This window comes from Vanellus vanellus (genome assembly GCF_965231255.1).
Source record: "Vanellus vanellus genome assembly, chromosome: 16".
In the NCBI taxonomy this organism is placed as follows: domain Eukaryota; kingdom Metazoa; phylum Chordata; class Aves; order Charadriiformes; family Charadriidae; genus Vanellus; species Vanellus vanellus.
This window is the reverse complement of record NC_138921.1, coordinates 11,571,448-11,594,562: the sequence shown is the minus strand read 5'-3', so window position 1 is coordinate 11,594,562 and position 23,115 is coordinate 11,571,448. Positions and strand designations below refer to the sequence as shown.

General features: G+C 38.8%; 1 protein-coding gene across 1 annotated transcript in view; it reads left to right on the top strand.

The window, feature by feature from the left end:
* The window catches only part of GLT1D1 (glycosyltransferase 1 domain containing 1), a 58,805-nt gene extending 36,291 nt beyond the window's left edge, over window positions 1-22,514 (top strand). Inside the window, exons 9-12 of the mRNA XM_082491816.1 lie at window positions 5,744-5,787; window positions 7,296-7,416; window positions 15,231-15,329; window positions 22,148-22,514. Coding sequence (XP_082347942.1) covers window positions 5,744-5,787; window positions 7,296-7,416; window positions 15,231-15,329; window positions 22,148-22,294 — 411 coding nt within the window. The 3' untranslated portion in view covers window positions 22,295-22,514. The remainder of the gene's footprint in view (window positions 1-5,743; window positions 5,788-7,295; window positions 7,417-15,230; window positions 15,330-22,147) is intronic.
* The last annotated feature ends 601 nt before the right edge of the window (window positions 22,515-23,115 follow it).

Below are 23,115 nucleotides of genomic sequence, written 5' to 3'. Positions count from 1 at the left end.
TCCATGAGCCTGAAAACTTCAGCCAGTCTGTTTTATAAGAAAATAAATAGAATCTGAATGGAAAAATAAGAATTATTTTTCTATTTTCTCATTCAGTTTTGTTCTTTCTAAATTTGGGGACATAGGGTTTTATTTTTAAAAGCTGGTTTTACGTTTTTATTTTATCTGTATTTTTCCACGCCAATACACAAAATGATTTGGAAGTGAACTGGTGTGGAAGGCAAATCTAGAGCAGGTGTAATGAAGCTGTGCTTTAGAATCAAAAGATGCACTTGCTGCCTCCAGTGAGGATTTTAAACATTTTAGTCGTCTTTTTAAATTTGCTTCACTTTTTTGTAAGCTAACATCTTTACAGTAAGCTACCAGAAATAACCCTGTGGCAGTACATAGGCAGGATCAAGGACGGAGCCTCCTTAAAACGTTTTAAAGCATATTTCTCCCATAGCACTAAAATATTGCTAAAAGACAAAAGTAAATTTCAGCTCTATTAGTATTTAGCTGTACTTTTCTGATTCATGTTACTTCTCAAACCACAAAATCTTAAGAAAATCAGTGCCATTATCTGTGAAACAAGTCACGTTTATTGTGAATATTAAAAAAACCCACACATTAAGACTATATTAATTAAGAAAATAAAGAACAAAGGCCCACGCACTATTTTCTGCTTTGCTTTCATAAGATTATAACCTTTTCCCTGCATTTTCTATGCATGATTGTCTCAAACGGTGCGATCTAAGTAATGTTGCTGGATCGGGTCCTGTATAATGTACAATTTTTAGCATTTATCTCCTCTTCCATTTTTCCTTTTGTTCATTTCCATAAAGAAATTTGAAACAATAGCTAATTTTCAGCAGCTCTATAGTCCAAGAATAGAAGCTTATGAAACTTTAAAAAAGTTAAGGCCACAAAACTTGTGTCCAGCTGTTGGGTAACCTCTTGAAGCCCACTTCGTACTCTGCGTAATTCTTAGCAGTTCTTGTAGACAGTACAGAGTATTGCTGTGTTTGCAGTGATGCTGCTTTCCATTGACAGCTGTTTTTCCTCTGTCCAACTTCTTCCCATGCCTGTTGAGACAAGTTTAGTTGAATAACTGCCTCCACAGACGGAGGGACCTATCGGGTCGTGTAGCCCGTCTCTTTATAATGGATGGCTGTTACCTACCGTATGTTTTCTGGGCTAGTTCTAAAATGTAACAGCTGTTGACACAACTAAACTAAGCAACTAGAGGAAGTCTAATAACGTGCTGCAGAATATCCTAGAGCACAGAAATTAGGAAAATCAGATAGGAGACAAAGATACAATTTCAAATTCTTTAGCCTACAGAGGAATGTGAAAGTCTGCCAGCTACATCCCGAATAAGTGTCCTACTCACTGTGAGGTTTTTTAAAAGGTAAGAGCTACTGCTACTATTAAGCTGACAACTCTTCCAACCCTTTTTTTCAGTTCAAGAGAAACTTCCTGAAAATGAAACTTCTGTTAGAAATGGTGAAATGAGCTGTTCCAAAATGTCTTTAAAAGGTTATATATTTTTCTTTTAGACCTGAAGTTTTTAGATCCTAGTTGACAAATTGTTTCAGCTGAATTAAAAGTGTATTTTTTACAAGTTCTTAATTGCCCCAAATTGCAGTAGTAGAGCTACACGTTAAGCCAGAAGACATTGAATTTCCTGAAGCATTTAGTGTATGGAAAAGATGATGTAGAATGGCGAAGTTTAGTATGTTGCCAAGGATCCTGTATTTCTGGTGCATTTGCTGCAGGCAGATTGTGTTGCATTGCAGACATCAGTGGTGTTTTCAGTTGTAGGGGAAGCTTGATCTTGCTGAGCCTATTCAACAATCGATCAGGTAGAAATTGTAATGTGGGGTCACCTGCTGCTGTGAATAACGCTGATTCCTTTCACAGTGATGCTGTCAAAACCTCACAAACCCGAGCAATTGAGAAGATTCTCCCTATCCGTATTGCATATGCTTGCAGATACAGCTTTTCACTCTTTAGTATTCAGGGTGATATTCTGACAGACCTTTAAATGTACTAAGATGTGGTTTTCCCTATGAAGTCTAGAGGGCCACAGTAGTCCCAGCATTATAATGAAGATGTTTCTGGACCATTGCTTCCGTCGGAGTTAATTTTTATATGACAGCAATTTAATATAGTGTGTTTATAGAAGAGTTCCTAGATTTTCATCATGGTAGGCCCTGTGCTTAACAGGCGCCTTCATCTTTGTGCAGCATTTGATCTGTGACTTTCTGCACTGCCAAACATGTCTCAGATGTTTCTTTGCCTGTCGGCAGAGCAGAACTTCCTTAATAGCATACCTGGTCCTGTTAGGTGTGGTTTCTTGCTATGTGCCCACTCCCCTTTCCATGTGTCATCTTATCTCATCTGATCTGATAGAAACTATTCATACAACGCAAGCTGCTTTTCTCTGATCTCTGCTAAATTGATGAAATTTGCAGCTCTCTGAAGGCTCTTCCTCTGGATGGATGATTTTGTAACAAAAGATGATAGGTAACTAATGATCATATTTGCCTGCTATGTTGATAGGTAACAAAATAAAATCTGGCAACAAATGCTCTACCTGTAGAAGAACTGGCTCGTGGAGACATTTTGCCTGGAAGTAACATTCTTTTCTTTTCAGTAGCTTTTCCTGAGACTGTGCGAAGTTCCCAGGCATCCTGCCATAGTCAGTTAGCTTTGGAGGCATTCACATCTTAAGTGCATTTCCAACTTGCTGAACAGCTTATGTTGTATCTAATTTCTGTTATATTGAGCCTGTGGTTAGATAACTGTGCCCCCTCAAGTTCCTAAATGTAGCTCAGGGGGATCGCTTCTCTAAGTCATTGCTACACCCATCCTTGAAAGTCATATTTTAACTAAATTCTCGTATTCAGGCCAGGCTTCTTGGAATATCTACCAATAGAAGAACACAGCTTAAAGGAGTGTTCTGTTTATGAGGCAGATGGCAATTTCTTGGCTTCCACAGATGTAGATGGGATAGAGATTAATATCTTACAAATTTTATGAGTCATGGGCTATAGTTTTTCTCATCCTTCTAAAGGTAGAACAGCAAAAGACCATATCTCAGTGCTCATTAAATCACTCACAAGTACTCCATTGATTTTGATGGAAACTCATGAGAGGAACTCTGCATCAAAATAGTACTTTGGGGAAAAAGCTGATAAGATAATTATATAGAAATAGCAATTGTGAAGTTCAGTATGAAATACCCAAGGAACCTGTGACTTACTAGTTCAGTGTATGGATCTGTATCATACTCAGGATCACCAGAATCAGGTACTGCTTCAGGAAAGGACACTTGATTTTCGCCCCTGCTGTTACCAAAATTACTTTCTTATGTAATTTTGAGGAATCCAGAGGAATTGTCCAAGCAGCCAGGGGATCAGGTTAGGAAAGCCAAAGCTCAGGTAGAGTTGAATCTGGCCGGGGGCATCAAGGGCAACAAGAAAAGCTTCTGTAGGTATGTCAGTGACAAAAAGAAGACTGGGGAAAATGTGGGCCCTCTCCAGAAGGAAATGGGAGACCTGGTCACCCGGGATATGGACAAGGCTGAGGTAAATGGCTTTTGCCTTGGTCTTTGCCGGCAAGGACTCTAGCCACACCGCCCAAGTTGCAGAAGGCAAAGGCAGGGACTGGGAGAATGAAGAACTGCCCACTGTAGGAGAAGACCAGTTCTGAGACCATCTGAGGAACCTGAAGGTACACAAGTCCATGGGACCTGGTGAGATTCATCTGCGGGTCCTGAGAGAACTGGTAGATGAAGTTGCCAAGCCACTATCCATCATATTTGAAAAGTCATGACAGGCTGATGAAGTTCCTGCTGACTGGAAAAGGGGAAACATAACCCCCATTTATAAAAAAGGAAAAAAGGAAGACCAAGTGCAAGGTCCTGCACATGGGCTGGGGCAATCCCAAGCACAAATACAGGCTAGGCAGAAAATGGATTGAGAGGAGCCCTGAGGAGAAGGACTTGGGGGTGTTGGTGGATGAGAAGCTCAACATGAGCCAGCAATGTGCACTCACAGCTCAGAAAGCCAACCGTATCCTGGGCTGCATCAAAAGCAGCGTGGCCAGCAGGTGGAGGGAGGGGATTCTGCCCCTCTACTCTGCTCTTGCAAGACCCCACCTGGAGTACTGTGTCCAGCTCTGGAGCCCCCAACATAAGAAGGACGCGGACCTGTTGGAATGAGTCCAGGGGAGGCCACAAAGATGATCAGATGGGGCCTACAGAAAAGGTGGAGAGGGACTCTATCAGGGAGTGTAGCGAGAGAAGGAGGGGTAATGGTTTTAAACTGAAGGAGGGGAGATTTAGATTCGATATTAGGAAGAAATTCTTTTCTGTGAGGGTGGTGAGACACTGGAACAGGCTACCCAAAAAGTTTGGATGCCCCATCCCTGAGGCCCCAAGTTGGATGGGGCTTTGGGCAACCTGGTCTAGTGGGAGGTGTCCCTGCCCATGCCAGCAGGGTTGGAACTAGATGATCTTTAAGGTCCCTTCCAACCCAGACCATTCTAGGATTCTATAAGTAGTTATGCAAGCCTTTTATTTCTTGCATTCAGTAGGAATTCATTCCTTAGTGCAAGAGTGATTCGCTTGAATCTTTTAATTTATGAAGCCCTGTTTTCATGGTAATTAGTCTTGTGTTCAAAGTACACAATCATAGTTATAAAATAAATCCTGACTTTTTTCCAAAAGTTTTCTAAAATGCTTTGTAAGTGTTTTCTATCTCATAATGGGAAAAAACCCCACCAAACCCAAAATATTAACATGCATTTAAAAAAAAGCTATGTTGTTGCTAGTACTTAAAACTGCTGCATGCTCTGCAAGCTATCATAAATTAATCTAATACAGTCAGTCAACCTTAATAAAAAAAAGTCTAATTCTGTTCTTCATGTCTAGTTAAGGATTTCCAAGTTCTGTTTATTTCTTTTAATCATGTTAAATGAAAATAGCAGACATAGTTAAGCTTTGTAAATAAACCTGCTGGAGTTATTTGCCCAGCTTAGACAACTTTTTAATAACTCTAGCATGCCTTCATGTTAGACTATATTTTAGAATTTTGTGTTTATTAGTTTTCAAACAAATGTTTCTGTCAGTGCATAACATCTATCTGACTGTCTCAGTTTACATGCGGATTATTGCTTCCTGTGTTGACTAAAGCCTGAAAAGTTCCTTTCCTTTCCCACACTGGTCACTCCATACATAAAGGGACAGACAGTTGCTTGACACATCAGTGCATTGTTCCTCACTTAGACAGTAAGTTGTCAAATCGGTCATTTGAATCATGTTAGCCTTAGCAGAGTCATCTGAAAACAGTCATTCATGTTAAATAGATCTAGCTCTAATTAGAACCTGCAGCCAGAGGGATGTCAGGGGAGAAGAAATGGAACCTCCCCTTCTGACAGTGGCCCAAAGCTACGCTGCATTAGAGGAGTCACTTAAAGGTTTAGAGTGGAGTAATCAATTCACGCTCTGCTGTACTGTGCACTCACCCCCCTAGCTGGGTATTCCAAGTGCCAATCACTCATGAGAGCGTTTCTCTGAAGAGTCAAATGTAGCTACCACGTTACAGATCTGTGGTATAGTTTTAAAGCTCAGGACATTCATGCATTTAAACATTTCAGTAAAAAATATGCTAAAATTTATTTCTCTTTTCTGGGTATTTCAAATATATGCTATAGTGCTAAAGTAGTGCCATATACCTGTGTGTATATTCCTTTCTAGGTTGATCCACTTTTTGCAAGTGAAATTAAAGAAAAAGTTAAAAGGTAAGAAGTTAATGTTAAGCCTTTTATCTGCTCCAGGTGAAAGCAGTTGGCTGACCAGCTTTTAAAATCGTGTGTCAATGCTCTTTTGTATGTACAGATGCACGTACATGCACAACCTCTATATGACTAACAAGTGTCTACTGATTATTTGGCATGTAATGTTCTCAGACTACGTATTCTACACATTTTACATTTTAGAATAACCAGTAGGTGTCTTTATGTTTTGTGTTAAATCACATCTGATTTAGTGTGATTTATATTTATTTTTCTTTTGGGTCTTTTCATTCTTTCTTTCATCCTGGGTTTGCATACTTGCTGTTGGTGGGTAAATGAGTAGATGGACAAGATAACCCTGTACAGCTTTTTTCTCTCCCTAGTTTATATGCTTCCTGATTGAAGGATATCAGTGTTAGAGAAATGAGATTTTTTTGTGTGTCTGCAGAACCTAGAATTGTCTGACTTGAACAGAACAACCATATTGTCTCTGATTGATAATATCTGATAATAAAATCTGTATAAAATTTGCATTTTGCAATTCTATTTTTTGAGCAAGAGATAATGTTTTTTGTTTTCTATCAGGTTATTCATGGGAAACATGACTCCTGCAATCATGCGTTTATACTCCAGTTGATATAATTATTTATCTCTACAGAAGCTGGATCTTACTGCACAATCAGAAAAGTACTGTTTAACAAAGTCTAGTTGACAGGGAGCTGGTCTTGATGTCAAATGCACTTGTGTTTCCATCTGGCTTAGTGATCTCATGTCGAGGGTAAAGAGGCAGGAGCAGGCTCATCAAGCAGAGGAGATGCTGGCTGTTCAACAATGATCATCAGTCTTAAATATATCATTCACTTCATCTGAGACTGAACACCTAATTACCCTATTTTTCCACCCTTCACCCTTGATTTGATTGACCTTCGTTAACCTGAGGAAGATGATGGCAGTATAAATGTAACCCTTCAGAACGGGAGACTGCTTATAATAAAAGGGGAAGCAGAAGAGATCTTTCAGAATGCATTCCATCCCCAAAAGCCAACATCTGCAAAGTCAGCATCTCCAGCAGTTGACCATTCTGATGATCACTTTCCATTTCTCTGAGTATTTAAGCTGTGTGTTTTTCATAAATCTCTGCATACATCTTCCCTGCATTACACAAATTCTTTAAGGGAAAATTGCACCCCTATCCATTGAACTCAGCTCCTTTGTTTATGAGACTGGTTGTGGTTAACAGAGCATGGTGTTTAAGTGATCAACTACAAAAAGCCAGAGCAACAGACAATGAAGTGGCAGATAGCAATGTATACTATATTGAGTTTATAACCTCATTTATAGATAGAAGGCTAATGAAAACATGGTAAAGTGGCTTGCCTATGGGCAAGTGATGGTTAGCATCAGAACCATGCCTGAATTGCTCTGACCACCTTCCATCATCGCCCTAAGTTTTAGGAAGAGTTGTTAGAGCACGTTCTTACGAGGTGTCCTATTTGTGTGCATTTTATTTCTAGGGCACCTGGAGTACATTTATTACAGGAGATGCCACAAGATGATCTTCATGCTGCTATGAAAAGGTGCTTTGCTGTGGTAAACAGCTCCATTTCAGAGGGAATGTCTGCTGCAATTCTGGAGGTAATTGCATCTTAGCAGTAAGGTTTTTCAGTGAGGTTACAGTGAATCTGAAATCGCCTTTTATCACTGGAAATGTGTGTCAACATTTTATGTCCATGTTTCAAAGCTAGTGAAGACAAAACTAAAATAATTCTTTTTGCAAGTGTTAGTAATTGAGGTTTTCTTCCCTTGAACTGACAGTTTTTTATGCTTTGTCTATTTATTTTTTAAAGGACAGAATGTAATTTTATCAATCTTGTTAAATTAACAATACAAACCTGAGACATAAGAATCACTCTGATTTACTGGGGTTGTCACTATTCTTGATTCAACATCCAATTCCTTATAATGTTGCAAGAATAGACTTTAATTTATTTTTACATCCTTTCAAAAAGCAATTCAAGAGCTGTATTTGGTTATTTAATTCTGAAATGATTAATGCATGAATGACACGCTCTGTTAATTTTTTTGCCATCAGGATTGAAAATTAATAACCAGGTTTATTTCATACCTGTCAAAGTAGGGCGCTGCTTAGTATCAAATGCTTTCTAGGAAGAAAATAAATGTCCTTGAAGTGTAAGTTCTTTGGGCAGACGCCTTTTACTATTCCATTTATTTGGGCAACTGCTGAATGTTGGTTTGTGACGATCTCAGAAGATCACAGAAACTGTTACATGACTTGTACTATTGAATCTCCTATTTCTGTTTCTAATGAGCAATCACATGTTGCATTTCCAGCATGCTTTTCTTCCAAACAGCTGAAAGTCCTTCATAAGTAAGAACTAAGTGAGCATTGTAAGAATTATGAAAGTTAGGTGATGGTAAGATGGCAAATGTGTTTTTTCTTTCTAAAATGCCAGTGCTTAGAGGTGGGAGCAGATGCTGTTTCACAGCAACGATACTCTATAAACAACAGTTACTACAGACTGTGACATTTCCAAACTTATCAGTGTGGCAGGCTAGACAAATTTTTTATGTTCAGTAGTTGAGATGAAATGGAGTGTACCAACACAGTACACAGCCACAATTAAGTCAGTGACTCAGAGAAGTAAAAGTTAAGTAACTGTCACCTCCCCCTTACCAGTTACATGTTCCCTTCAGGACTACTCGCATAACAGTTGACCAAAAATCAATGTGATTCATTTCCTGAGTGTGTCAGTGAGGTAGAGACGGGGGAAAAAAAGCAAACCAGAGGGACTGTTCAGAGACACAGCATCTGCAACAGAAGTGAAGTGTGCTGGGTCCAAATTGTTATGCAAACTCGGGACTGATGGGACATTTGATATAGTTTGCCCCAAAATTTTCCCATCAGATTCGAGCAGTTAAAAGGCACTTTCCTTAGCTTTTATGAGGAGAGGGAACAATCTTGTAAGTTCAGTGTCTTAGCAAATATGTGGTAACTCAAAGCAAAAAGATAATGCCAGTTTACTTCAGAGGTAATGTTGAGCCTGCTTCAGGAATTACTGATTTTTTTCTCTCCTCTTTTTGAAATTGCAATTCTGACAAGTTTTGAATCTGATAAGACTAAGTCAAGAAGGAAAGTTTTTTGGTTTGGTTTGGTTTGGTTTGGTTTGGTTTGGTTTGGTTTGGTTTGGTTTGGTTTGGTTTGGTTTTTTTAGCTCTTCTCTGTGTGGCTGAAGTATTCAGTTATCCTACAGAGCTATTAAATAGCTTTCCACTACAGGTCATATTTGACTGTCCCTTCAGATTTCCACTACACAGTTATATTGAGTAATTTATTCCCAGTTCAAACCCAGATCCATCAAAAAAACCCCAAACATCCCCCTTAAATAAAAGAACCTCCTCCAACAACTGTTTTTCTCGCTGAAAATCACTACACGAACAGAATAGTAAATACTGCCTGTTGTATTTCTCTTCTTTCTCTAAGAATTAAAAGACTATCCTAAAAGAGCATTCTATGCAGCATGTCTTTATATACAATTGCAAAGTTAGCTTTCTCCATTTTGATGTTTATCTTACATCAGAAAAAAGTATATATTAGGATGAATAATCAAGAAATACTCATTGTAATTTTTCATGCTGAATTTATTTCTCTACATATGTATTTTTATATATATATATAGTAGATTAGTTAGTATTACTTTTTTATCTTACGTGTAGCTGTGCATATTATGTCCTAGGCTAGTCTTATGATTGATACATTTAATTCCACTGAAGACACTGCTAAAAACAAAGTTAATCAACATTGAATCTACCTTTAAATCTTAATCTGTCTTAATCTGAGTTTGACAGATAAACATGCTAAAATAAACTGGCAAATAACCATAGTGGAAGAATTAAATTCTCTCTTCTAAGTGTAAGACTTGCCCTCTGGTAGGCTGTTAGCTATTTCCTTGTACGTGATAATTTTTGCTAAAGAGAAGAGAAAAAGATCCTGTTCTCCTTTCTTCTGTTATTACCTTGGTGGAATAATTTCAAACCTAATGGTCAGCTTTGGTTTGTGCTCATGTATAATCACGTGATGAAAATAAAATGCAGTTTCAAATATTCCTAAGTGGAATATTTCCTCCCGGAACCCTCACTTCCTACCTTGCTTTTCTACCAGAAATTACCAGTATTAGGAGAGAGTCAGCAGATGAGAAAACAGACGAGCTGTTGAGCTCTCAGAGTTCACATTTTACCACTACCCATTTCATTTTATACCGGTACACCAGGATGTGAGCAGCTAGCTGAAATAGCTCCCATCGTTTCTCTAGTAGGACACTTCTGCTGTGATGCTGCCTCTTGAACTGCTCCACCAGGGACAGTGCTCGTGCGGAGGGGCACTCAGCAGCCTGAGAGCTTTGCTCTCGCAGTCCCATGTTCGGCTCAGAAGTGTGGGGCTATTGGCGAGTGAGATGGTAGCCGGTAGCTGCTCACCCTTTGTTGTAGGTATTACGTTCCTGCACCTACTCTGTACAGTTATCTAAGAATTATTCTAGAGAACTGTAAAAAGGTGACGTATTCTTGTTTGGAAATTATGATCTCCTGCAGGGAGATTCTCTTCACAGGGAGAGAAAATAAATCTATAACCATAGGTGTAACCCACTTCTTTTCACCAGCCTCAGTCCTATATTGGCCTTGTTGTTGAACAGTGGAGGAAGGAAAGCCTCATCTCTGAACTGGTAACTCCTAACTTGGAGTTTGTCATAGAAGGCAGGTAACAGTGATAAAAAGAGCTGGCACGCTTTCAGAAGCCTGAGCCTGCTAGTTCAGGTGCGTATTGGTTACAAGCAAATGAGTTACCAATTACAGGCGCACGCTGAAATCTTGCATTATAGGAAGGAAAGTCTAATAGACATGGCACAGGTGGTGTGAGACAACAGCTCTCGTCCCGGCTGAGTCAGGATTTTCTACAAGCAGAATTAGGTCTTTAGTTATCTCTTGAGAAACTACCTGAAGCTTGCCCTCTTTTGTACCTCACACCTGCTGGAATTCTTCTTCTAAACCTGTAAGGGTTTTGGTATTGTATGTCTGTTTACTTGACAGTTGTAAAGTGGTATCTGATGACATGCTTATAAAATATCCTACTGAAAAAAATCTCTCTCTCAGAGGAAGTGTCAATCTAATCAAGTCAAGTTCCTGCTTGAGATGGCCAGCAGTAGGAAGGGCCATCTGTTAAGATCTTGTTAAATTAATAAGGCAGAAAACTATTTATAAAAGTCTTTTGGTCCTAGGCTGAAGAAAACATCTTGCTTGAATTTGGAAATGCAACTTCCATTCTCTTGAAAGTTCAAAATTTAACAAAGTCATGAATCTGTAAACAACAGTGTTTTAGTACGAGATAAATATATAATAGATAAATGAGATAAATATATAATCATATCTATTTCAACCTGCCTTAAGGTATGAAAGAACTAGAAACCATAACTAATGATTTTGTCATCTAATACTGATATCTCAGAGATTTTTGCCGTAACTGATGTATTTCCTGTTTGGCATTTGAAAAAGAGAAAACAAGCATTATAGCAAGGATTTAAAATACATCTCTTCCTCCGAAAGCTCAGAAGTTCTGCATGTTCTTGGGCGCGTGGTGGTGAAACAGGCACTGCTATTGGGAAATTTTCTGTTCTTTATATAGTTGGAAAGAAAAAGGTTTTGACTCCAGCACCATTTCGTCAGAGTACTTTTTCTGTGCTCTCAAGAGTATTCCAACTGCTGTAAAAATCATCGGATTGTTATGCTTTTACAAAAAAAAAAAAAAAAGCCAATTAAATTAAAAGTCCTCAAGTCATCATAGAAAAGGGAGATGGCCAAACTGTTCCGTTGTAGGGCTGCTCTGTTCTGGTGTTGTCTTAGACAACATGTAAAGTACAGGCCTAATGGCTTGGAATATAAGCCATAGCAAACTATAAAAATGAAAAGGAAAAAAAACAATGAAGGGATATTGTAGAGCAGTCAAAATGAAGAGAGGCCAACACAAAGATGCATAGGCTAGGAGGAAGAAAATGAGGGACAATCAAGAAGACAAAATAGTAAATAAAACCTGTATTTACTCTATAAGCCCTATACTGCTGGTTAGAAATGCTTATTGTGTAACATGCTTCCAAAGCTGAAATTTACACCTGCATCCTTCTGAAATAGCATTAAAACACACTTGCAGTCAAAATAATGTAACAAAACAGATGGTCAGTGGACTAAAATGTTATTTTATGCTATTATTTGTGGAACCTAGGTCAGTAAATTATACATATTTTCAACAATGCAAATGATTCTTTTTACTGCTTAAAAATAGACTAAGTATCTAAATTAAATTCTAAGCCACTTGGTGCAGTAATTATTTACAGCCCAATCCATTTGTTTAAGGCTAGCTGGTATAAAGCCAGCCCCTCATCTTATGTATTTGGCCATCTGTTCTGTCTTTCGGTAGCTATAATTCATTGGTACCTGTGTGTTTTGGGACCTGAAAGTTTTCTTATGTAGCGGTTACTGCCCTCCAACTCTGAGAGCCAGAACAAAAGTCTTTCCCTTTAGAGCTCGGAAATGATGGAAAGTGAAATACAAACTTAGTGATCAACTTCAATGAATCATCAACTATGCAGCATTCAGAAATAGAAGTGAATGACCATATCTTGTGACAATTTATTTATTTTTTAAACGTGCGCTACAGTCCAGTGCAACCTGTAGTCAGCAGTACTCTGCCATCCTATGTAACCACACCGTCAGGGCCAGTCCGACGCAGAACTGGCGCAGGGCACTTACGCACGTGTTTGATGATCACTATCGATGTGCAGCCCAATGGCACAGTGCCCGCTGCTCACTGCACCTGGCACGCTCGAATCCAAACTCCTCTCTGTCTTGCAGGTAACTCTTTGTGGGGATAGTGGCACTTCCAACCATCAGTCCTGGGGTGGTCGTGCTGCGTTTTGTGTGTTTTCTTCCTTGATTCTTTCTTTTGTTTTGTTTTTTTTTTTTTTTAATGGTGCTCTTTCCCTTGAATGGACAATCTCGTGTTTGGAAAGAAGCCAGACCTGAAATACTCTCACAGTTTTGTCTTGTAAAAGGAGAAATACAGAGAGGTGAGGAGAGGGCCTTAGGCAGGTGACAACGAATGCTGACACACTTCACTGCCACTATCAAGCTCTTGATTTTCAGTTCAGAAGTTCAGGTAAAATGTCTTCATTCCCTGTTCATTGAACATGTTTGAATGAGATCACCAGCCAGCAGACTGAACACAAGGGCATTGAAGCCCGTCAATAGGAAGGGCGGAAAAAGAGCTGAATCGGCAATTCTGTTGCTCTTTGAGATATTGATGCTTCTGTGGGAACCCGGTGTTTGGTCTAGAGTTGGGTAATTCAAGCCAAAGAGAACTTCCTCAACCTGCCCACTCAAAACCTGTCAGGCAGAGTGGGGCACCGGCATGTCTCGTTTCCTGGGTGAACTTTGAAGTTCTATGAACTTTGCTGTACTGATAAGTAGATACTGTCGTCGTATGTTTTTGTAAATCTACCTTTGGAAAACAGATTTGTTTTGTTTAACAGTGAAGTCAGAGCAAATGACAAAATAATTTGTGGATGACCAAAATGACTTTGTTTTTTATTTTAAAAAAGCCGTAGATAAATTCAGAAATCTGGTCTGTAGTTTTTATATTTCCCATTTATTTATTCTGATTGATGTTCACTTCATTAATCTATTTGTCTGAATTACCTCCAACTGACCCAGTAGTTTCTGATACAAAGTCTAGAACACGTTATTTCATTAAGGGTTACTATTATTTTTAGAGTTAACCGCTGCAAAGCAGATGTTTGTGGCAGAAAGACTGTAGAATTTCTATGCCCAGAGTAAATTCATCTGCAGTGGTGATTTAAACAGTGTTTCTCTTGGATATTTTAAGCTATTAAGACATGTTGCCAAATCACAGCAGTCCTTCGCTGTTCAAAGCATAATTGGTTCTGTGCATTATCAGCCAGCATATTTTTGTCTAAGTTTTGTCCAAGCTACAAAAACGCATGCTTTTCTCCTTGGAGTTTTGTTTTCTTGCTATGTAGACTGAAGCAAAATCGCTCCCCATCTGGGAGTGTAATGACAGTAATTAAAAATGAATTCACTCTGAAATGACAGGGAACCACTATGAAACATGGTGATGTGAAACGTGAAGATTTGGGGGAGTGAATTTCTTTCTCTTGTTTGGCACTGTGATAATTGTACAATATGAGTTTTTCTGGTTTTACAGTCAGTGCATCTCAAGACTTCCAAATTCATCAATAGTAATTAAAGTTTCAGATCAGGATATGCATGAGTAACAGAGTTGAGTGGCCAGGATTTGCACACTACTTACTTCAAAATCTAAGCTGTATTTTTAAAGGTTGCCAGGTGTTAGGTCTCTTGGAAATGGTTTACTAACTTTGACTGGATGCTGTGCTCTGTTCCTGATTCCGCAGGCAACCTGAAATGCTACCATGTTGAGACACCAGACTTCCTTTTTGTATGTATATACATACATGCACATATACATATAAATAAATGAATAAACACATCAGCTAACCAGCCCATAATTTCTGTGGAATCAAATCCCGTTTCTTCAGATGTATTTCTTGGTCTCGGAGGAGTCCCATACCAATAGCTTTGTAGATAATGTTTTGAAAGCATTGTGTGTGTTCTGAAAGCATAACCTTTTCTCTCCCCTCCTTGGTATAGCTCAGTCGGAAGCTGCAGCACTGCACACTTCCCTGCAGTCCCTGAACGCTCAAAGTCCAAGACAGGCTATAGCAACAGATGCTGCCAAAAGAAAAACTCCTTCCAGAGTCCTACAGGACCCGTAGGAATCAGAACCAAGTGGTTTCCCCAGTCACATTTACTGTCGTTGAACTGCCCACATCTCTCCAGTTCCCCACATGTTGTAGAAAATCTGAGAAAAGTGCATTTTAATGGAACGATAGAACAGCTACTTTGTTGGGGAGAACTGGCTGTTTGTGCTATGAACTAATCTTCTCATCTATGCACAATAACAGCAGGAGTTTCAATGCCAACCTTTGATCTGAACCTTAATTTTATCCTCTTAAAGCCTGCCATGTGTCGGGAGCTTCCAATGGGAAACAAAGTGCATACTTTGAGGCAGAAAAGAATATAGGATGAAAAGAACTATCCATTGACTTTCTGGATTGATTGCTTCTGATAATATGTTCAAAGTTACAAGACTAACAAAACTTTAAACAAAATGTTTCAGAGAAGTTCCCTATAGGAGATCACCTTAGACATGGGGGTTTTCAACTAAAATATTGGAGAGATGGGAAAGAAGTTTGTTTTGTGTGTTGTTTCTGCTTTTCATTTTAAAATTGTTGTCAAAATCCCTGAATCCTAATAAACTGTTGTTTCCTTTCTCTATATACCTCTAGGCAATGGATTTAGATATTCCGGTGCTGGCAAGGAACATTCCTGGGAATGCAGCAATAATAACACATAAGGAAACAGGACTGCTGTTTTCAGATCCCCAGGTAAGAAAACAACAAATCCTTAGACCTTTCCCTTCCAAAGGTTAGGTTCGTTTTCCATTACGTGCTTGTGTCTGTCTGGAAACTTGGCTTTTCCTCTCAGCAGTTTTTCTCAGATCCTCCTAAAAACCTGGGTGTTAGACTGCTTTTCTCGAAGCTCTGCCGTTGTCTCACATTCGCTTTGCAGTTCACTGAAGTTTTACTAGGTGTCAGCCTTGCTGAATGTTTGTCTAGCCCGCGCTGCTGTAGAGCCCGCCATCTGAATGGGGCTCCTTCTCAGCAACTCCTCGCACTTCGGGTTTGAAGGTTCCATAAGCGAGCCCTGGAAGAGATGCTGTGCATACGGCGTACTGCCCTTCAAGTACTAACTGAAATATGAACTCCTATTAGGCAGGCAGTAGCGAACCGAAAGAGAACTATGGGACTGAACTTTTAGATAATACATTATCTATAATTTCTAGCAGGAAGTGTTAATATAAAGCGTTATTAGGTCCAAGATATTGGTCGGTCAGAAAATAATTAATGACTAAAATTAAGCAAAGTGTTAGAATGGAGTTTCTGTGAAGATAAGTAAGAGTGGGGAGAGAGGGAACACTACCCATATTTAAATGCTGGAAATCTTCATTTCAGTATATTTCCTGCACTACGGCTTTGCTGTTAGGTATTCATATATGTAGTCGAAAATGACTTTCAGACAGATTCCCTTACTGGTTTTATCCAGCTCAAGAGTAAAAACCCCTTACTGGAATACTTGATTTGTTAATTTTGCAAAGTAGAAAATGTATCTTATTTATTTACTTTGAGGAGTGTGTGATTAATGCATCCTATTAAGCTGTGTTTCAGGAAGGTGAACTCTCTCGGTTAGTTTTGGAGGCTTTTTTAATAGAAAAATTCTTGCAGCTCATGGTTTGGGGTTTGTTTTTCTGGCACGTTCATTATTTCTAATGGTTTCTACCAAAATTTTGGGTTTTAACTTCTGGAATTTATTTATTCCCTCTCCTTGCAATATCCTTTGGAAATGGGGTACTTCCAGGCTAGTGGAGACTGAGATCTAAAGCTACTTAAAAAAATGTTTGTACATGTATTCCCTGCAAAAAGCCCATTGACTTCCATATGCTTCAAAACTTAAGGGTATATGATCATGTTGAACACACAGACTGATGGCACTCCTGATATTAATTCTGCTACGTTCTGTTGTTTCCCTCAACATCCCGGTTACATTTGGCTTGAGATTCAAATACATTATTCATACCAGACCCAATTAGCTTCATCATACATCCCTGTAAGAAGCCTCTTCTGTGATCTCCAAGCATCCTGCATTCCAAGTGTTTGTTTAGAATTCAACATCAATTGGAAATATGCTATATACTTCCTCATTTAGAGGAAAGTGCACTTTTAAGCACAGAAGTAATGCCAGTGACATAAATGACTCTGTACAAGTGGCTAAGGACTTTCTTTTATATCAGAACTGTAGTCACAGGCTGTAAATATGTCTAGAACGCTATAATCTTTGTTTACATAAGCTCCTTCTACTTGAGCTTCCTTCTCCGCAATGTGCTGTGCCAAAGATCAGAACCCCCCCTATTCTGCTGCTGCTTGCTGACCCCCTTTTTGCTGTTATTCTGTCAAAGTAGCCAACCGAATTTTTTAAGTGAAGATGGTAACTTCCATTACCATATTAACTACCATACTCCTAAGTGATATTCGTACTGGAATCACTCATGTTTGTGCAGTTACCCTATCTTATAAAGGAAATTAATATCCCTGCTTTCTCTGTAAAACAGCAATTGTATCATTTAATAAAAGCCCTTTAATACTTTCACTGGTGTCAAACTGTCAAAATTTGCAGATGGGTCAGGAAAATATTTTTTTGCAGGATAATAGTCTAATCCCACTGCAGAGTTGTTGAAAAACTCGTTCTTACAGAGACGAGCTCAGAATGCCAATCATCATCACTCATGGTTTCAAAGATAAAGTAACCATTTACTCTTGTGCCTTATCTCCCCAAACAATATCAAATACAGTTTTTAAACCACTGTACACAGTCTATCAGAGGTTGAGAGTTATATTAGACCAAAGAAAAGCGATTAAGTTAGAACACACACAGTTCAAGGTATTCCTCATATTTTTGTTGTTGGAGGAAGGAACAGTCTGCCCGTGGCACTTTGAATACTGCCTTAGAAGATTCAGTCTGACAATAGGGATGGGAAAACATGTTCCGGAAAGAAGTTTTCTGATTTTTTGTTACCCTGATAACTTTGACGTCTTAAGCATCTGGTAAAGTATTTTCTTCTGTAACCTCAATTGCATCAGGTTAGTTAGGGAAAATGCTTGTGATCATACAGAGAGACTGGTATTGTGTTCAGGTGCTTGGGAAGGTCTGTCCTGTCATGAAGAATCTGGGCCATCAAAGATTTTTAAGAAAACGTCAAAGAAATTTTTATTGCTAAGTTTAGTGGATCCTATCTGGGTGTGATGATACAAACTGTATCATGGGTCAAGAGTAGAAAGCATTGCTTATTTTCCAGTTGTTGCTAATCTGGGGAGGGAAAGCTTTACAATACGGGTAGCTCAGATATGAGCAATTGAGTCTGGTCTGTGGACTATCTTATCTTTTGAAAGCTAAATTAGAGGGATATAAATTGAGCATTACACAATGAGAATCGTTTTAAATTGTCAATGCTGTTGGTTTTCTTCTTTTATTCTTGCTGAAAGTGAGCTTTTGTGGGTTACAGGAAAGTAGGAAATTTTGTGGGTGACTGTAGTCATAATTAACCATTTGCACATAGAGTGAGACTTCATGACTGGAAGTAGAGAAAGCCTTGCTGATCACAGGAGACAATGCTCAGACGGAAACAGTTAATGTAAAAGTGAAAGCTATGAAACATTTTGTCCTTTACACTACATCATCTGTGCACATGACTTTTAAATCATGGTTTGATCCTGCCACTACTTGAATTTGCAAGTTTATGGAATATTTGACACTGAGTTAATGGGACCTGAAAGAAAAAAACGATAAGTGAGAGATAAGAATAGCCAGTAGGTTTGGGGCAATAAATAAAGCAAAACCATGTTAAAAGGGAAGACACAGAGTTATTCAGCATTCTAAGTTTCAAAATTATATGTCCAGCATCTGTGAAAGCTCACAGAAGGAGGTAAATAAACTTCAAAGCCAATAAGAAAGGGGCCAAGCTTAACCAGAGTTTGAAAGCGAGTGGGACGTGGCAAGGCTACTGTTAGCAGAGACAACTTTTGAAGTGGTAAGAGGGAAACGCAGCTCAGCTGAGTACAGGCAGCAATACGCTGAAGCCAGAACATAGCCAAAGTTCTTAGACCTTTGAACCTTCACACTGCATAGACTAATTTGCAATTTTTGCCGGTGCCAGCAATCACTGTTTATACTCCCCTAGAAATACTGGCCCATTGCCCTATGAAGTGCACAGATGTTCCAGCTAACTTCTGAGCTCTGCCTGCCACTAGGTAGATCTGTTGCAATTCTAAATATACATCTGTCATTTGCCTTCCCTGGGGTGGTTCTCTGTTGTTTGAGAATCGTGTACTTTTATCTGCTGAAGCTGTTATGAAATGGTTTAATTGCAGACTTACTTTTGTTATATAAATAATATATTACCCATGCATCTTATTTTCATTATGCGTGAGCTGTGACGCCGGTGTAGTTCTTGTGCTGATTGAAGGAATATTCGTTCTTTTTACTCAATGCACTCATTTTCTAGCTTTCTCTCCCAGATACCTGTATACTTCTGGGTCTCTGAAAAATGTCTTACAGAATTTCTTTTAGGTACTATATAGAGAAGCTGACATTTTCTTTAAAGATGATTGGTCAATTTACCAGGAGAAAAATGTATTATGTATGTTGCTGTTGAAAAATGCCTGTGTTTGAAGTGAAGTACTACCCATAAAAAGGGCACGTGTAGTATCAGTTCTGGATGTACATAAGATGATCTTTTCCCCTATTTTCTCTGGTCATGGATAACTACCGAGGTTCAACTTTTACTCTGCGTTTTTCTGTTACGTGTAGAGTAATTATACCCATTTCTGTATGTGAATAAAAGGCTTATTAGAAATATGGCTGTCCCCCAAGTAGTAAGTTAGCACCTCCTTCATTTTGGCTCCTGAAGTGCATACCCTTATGTTTGATAATTGAAAAGTAATTTGTGAATTTTGCCCCTCTTTCACCAAAAGTGAAGCTTAATTCACATCTACAACAAAATACGAGTGCATAAATATTTGTGCAAATTATCACTTGCACAGATACTTACAGCATAACAGCTGATAGAGACGTGTTACCACACCGTAAGTAGTCTGTATATCATAGGCTTCTAGAAAAGAAAAATTAAAGGCTTGATTTTCTGAAAGAGCTCTGCGTTCTGAATGTCTGCATTCTGCAAGCCCATGCTTCAGACTAACCGCAAAACTACAACTGAAATGCAAGTCAGTTGTAGTTAAGGGAGACACCTGAAAAATGAAGTTATCGCTATCTAAAGCTGAGCATCCAAAACTGAAAACAAGCTAAGCCAGCTGCTCGAAGGGTATGAGGCAAAACCCAGATAAGTCATAGTGAATCTTCCCATTGGCTTCCAGTCAGATTGCAAGTGACTTGTAGGTGGTCACATTTGATTAGCAGAAGAAGGAGGGATAAAGCTGAGAAGTCCTTATTCTCTGTCTCCTGGTATTTTTCCATTTCTATTTCTCCCGCCTGCAGTTTCTCAACTTTTATGCTTTGGACTCGGTTTGGCATTTTCCTGAAATTATCCCCAGCATTAAGTGTTGTAACTGTGAATAAGGATCTCATTTCTTCTATCATTTACATGTTTCCAAGTTTTTGTCCTCTATAGCCACATTTTAAAAGAATGCTAATAGGACTACCTGTCAAGAAATGTTACATTGCTGCTTCTGTTCTTAGGTAATTTACATAAATTATTTTTAAACATTACTTTAAATAAAATCCTCCACAGGAGCATAAAATTAAAGTTGGAATGTAGTTCAGTGCGAACAGTATTTATTACTGTGATTATACAGGCAATTGGATGAAGCCAGCATAAGTCATGTAAGACTTTCCCACCTTCCGTGTTCTGTATTCTTGGCAGATATGGAGGAAGGAAAAGAACGTGTCTCTAAAGTTGGAGTCATTGGCTGTATCTGCAGTGGCTGATAGACGCAGCCTCGGGGTACTCTCTAGACCAGCCTTGCCTGTCTTCTTTAGGGACGCTCTCAGAAACAGGTAGAAAACACCCTTTTCGGACCACATGGGTTCCAAGTAAGGAACTGAATACACGAGTTAAATTAGCAGTACCTGAATGCAAGGTGGTTGTGGATAGAAAGCAGGCTGGATACGAAGCATGTGGCCCTCACGGCTATGCCAGAGGCCGCTCTTCCAGTGCTGCATGGACAGAGCAAAGATTACAAGCATTACTGGTTTTATGTAAAATAAGAGGTTATTGTTAATATGCGTGTATGGAAATCATTCTATTACTTAGTTACAAACCTTTCCAACAGAACTGATGTGCATCTCTGACTATTTAAATTTCATGGCAGTGATGCATATATTGATAGTTTGTCTTGTCAGTGAGAGTCAAAGGAGTGATTATAACACGTACAATATGATTTCACATATCAGCGTTTCCCAGGGGTCACGTTATAGTTATGTATTATGCATAGCCATCACTTGCATTACAACAGCAACATTGATTCTGTGGTAACCAAAGATTTTATATCTGTGTATGTGTTTATATACCCTGTGTACTTAGGTTTTTCAAGTATACTTTGTTCGTTAACCTATGTTGATATTTATGATACTTCCTTTCATAGCTGACAGACTGTGTAAATAATGCATCTCCTTCCCCCATCCTTTTTGTCCCCCACGTCCCTATGCACTGATCTTCACTACCAATCGTGTAGTAATGCATTATCTTAGTTTTCCATTGACACAATAGCTATCTGCTTTTTTGAGCTGAACCAAGGCATTATTTTCCAAAGATCTGAGCACATTTGTAATCAAGCTGAAGTATTAGAAGTTGTCTCTTGATAGAAAATTAGACCAGCTGCTCAGAATAGATTAGTTCAGACATCAAATCTCCTTTCACATGTTTGAAGTTCACAATTTCTCTTCCCAAGAACTAAATTAGAGTGGCAGAGGAGCAGGCAAAGGAATAGTTGTAATCTGTGAGGTCTAGTATTTTGCCCAGTAAATTTAAAGGAAATTCATATATGGCTTTTTTGCAGAGCTTGTTGAGCTAAAACTGCTCTGTCTGTAACTGCCCCGATGCAACTGCTCCTGAAGAGCTTGTTGCTGCATGCCCGCTCTTACTGTTATACTGTGACTATATTTATGTCGTGAGTTTTTTAGTCGTAACATAAAATTAACTAAAGATGTCACAGTAGCAATGAGATAAAGTTTAGCTGAGCTGAGATCAAACATCTGATGTCAGTTGCCCTCCACGCAGGACACCAGGAAGATTATTTAATTTATAATCAGACTGGTTTTCTAACTCTTGGGTACGCAAACAACTTTTGTGTCATTAAATTTGTTGCTCATATTTATCTTGACACTCTTGGGATTGTCTTTGATTTTAAACATCTTAGTTGGTGGGCTGTGTAAAATAATATATAAAATAATTATTTATTGATCATTGTTTAAAAATAAACTCTGGTACTTGACCTTGAAAAATGACTTTGAACAGCTTTGTATATTGGCTCACAGCTGAAGTGCTTTACCGAAATCAAGATATGGGTACAAGCTATTTCAGTATCATTAGAACTTCAAGGAACTTCTAATTTATTCCTTTCTCTATCTTTTTTAGGAGTTTGTTGCACTGTCCAAGAGTTTGATGAATGACCCCATTATGGAAAGAGAAATTGTAACAAGGGCCAAAGACTACGTGAAGAAACATCATTCATGGGAAAGTGAAAGAAAAGCCTATCAGGATCTTGTCCTAAGACTTCAGTGAATTGCAACACTACAGTTGATACCCAGCAGTCTATGTAGAGCACTTTAATGATGGATATGTAATTAGATTTGGGTTTCTCTTGGTTTCTTTCTAGAAGAGATAGTAAAAGACATGCATTATTACTCTATTCAAACATACCAACATCACAGGAGTTGCCTGCTACTTCAAACTGTCAAATTTATCTAATTCAGTACGCTGTCTCTAGTGTACCAGTTCATCACAGACCCGTATCGTTTTGTAAGATCACATAGGAGAAATCTACTCCTTGAGTGGACACAAAATTTTTGTTGTTGTTAGGCCTCAAAGGGAGGATGATTTCTTGTACACAGTGGAGCACATCACCGCGCAGAGCTTACAACAAATGTTCTGGTCATGTTGCATCCTAACCAAACTGCAGTAGCAGTTTTCTTTCCAATTATACCAATCTGAATGTATTCAGGTACGTGACACACACATTTATGTTCATAAAGCCAAGATTACTTATATAAACAGAGTATAAAATTATTAAGATGAAAGCTTTCTTAAGACTGAAAGATCAACATATCTGTTGACTGCATAATGATTGGGGGGCCAAAAAGCAAGCGAATTGTTGATACCTGGGGAAAGCGAGCAGTATAGGGCATGTTTTGTACTGCCCTTGAAGTACCCGAGTTGCTTTCAGATAAGCTGATACGGTCGAACAGTCCTATGCCTGCATTTTCTCTTGGGTCCTGGGACTAGAGCAGGAAGGTTGGTACAGCACCTGGCAGCTGTACATGGCTTCAGATTCCAGAACTGCAGAGATGCTTCGTTACGTAAACTACCTCTTAGTTTGCCAGTTT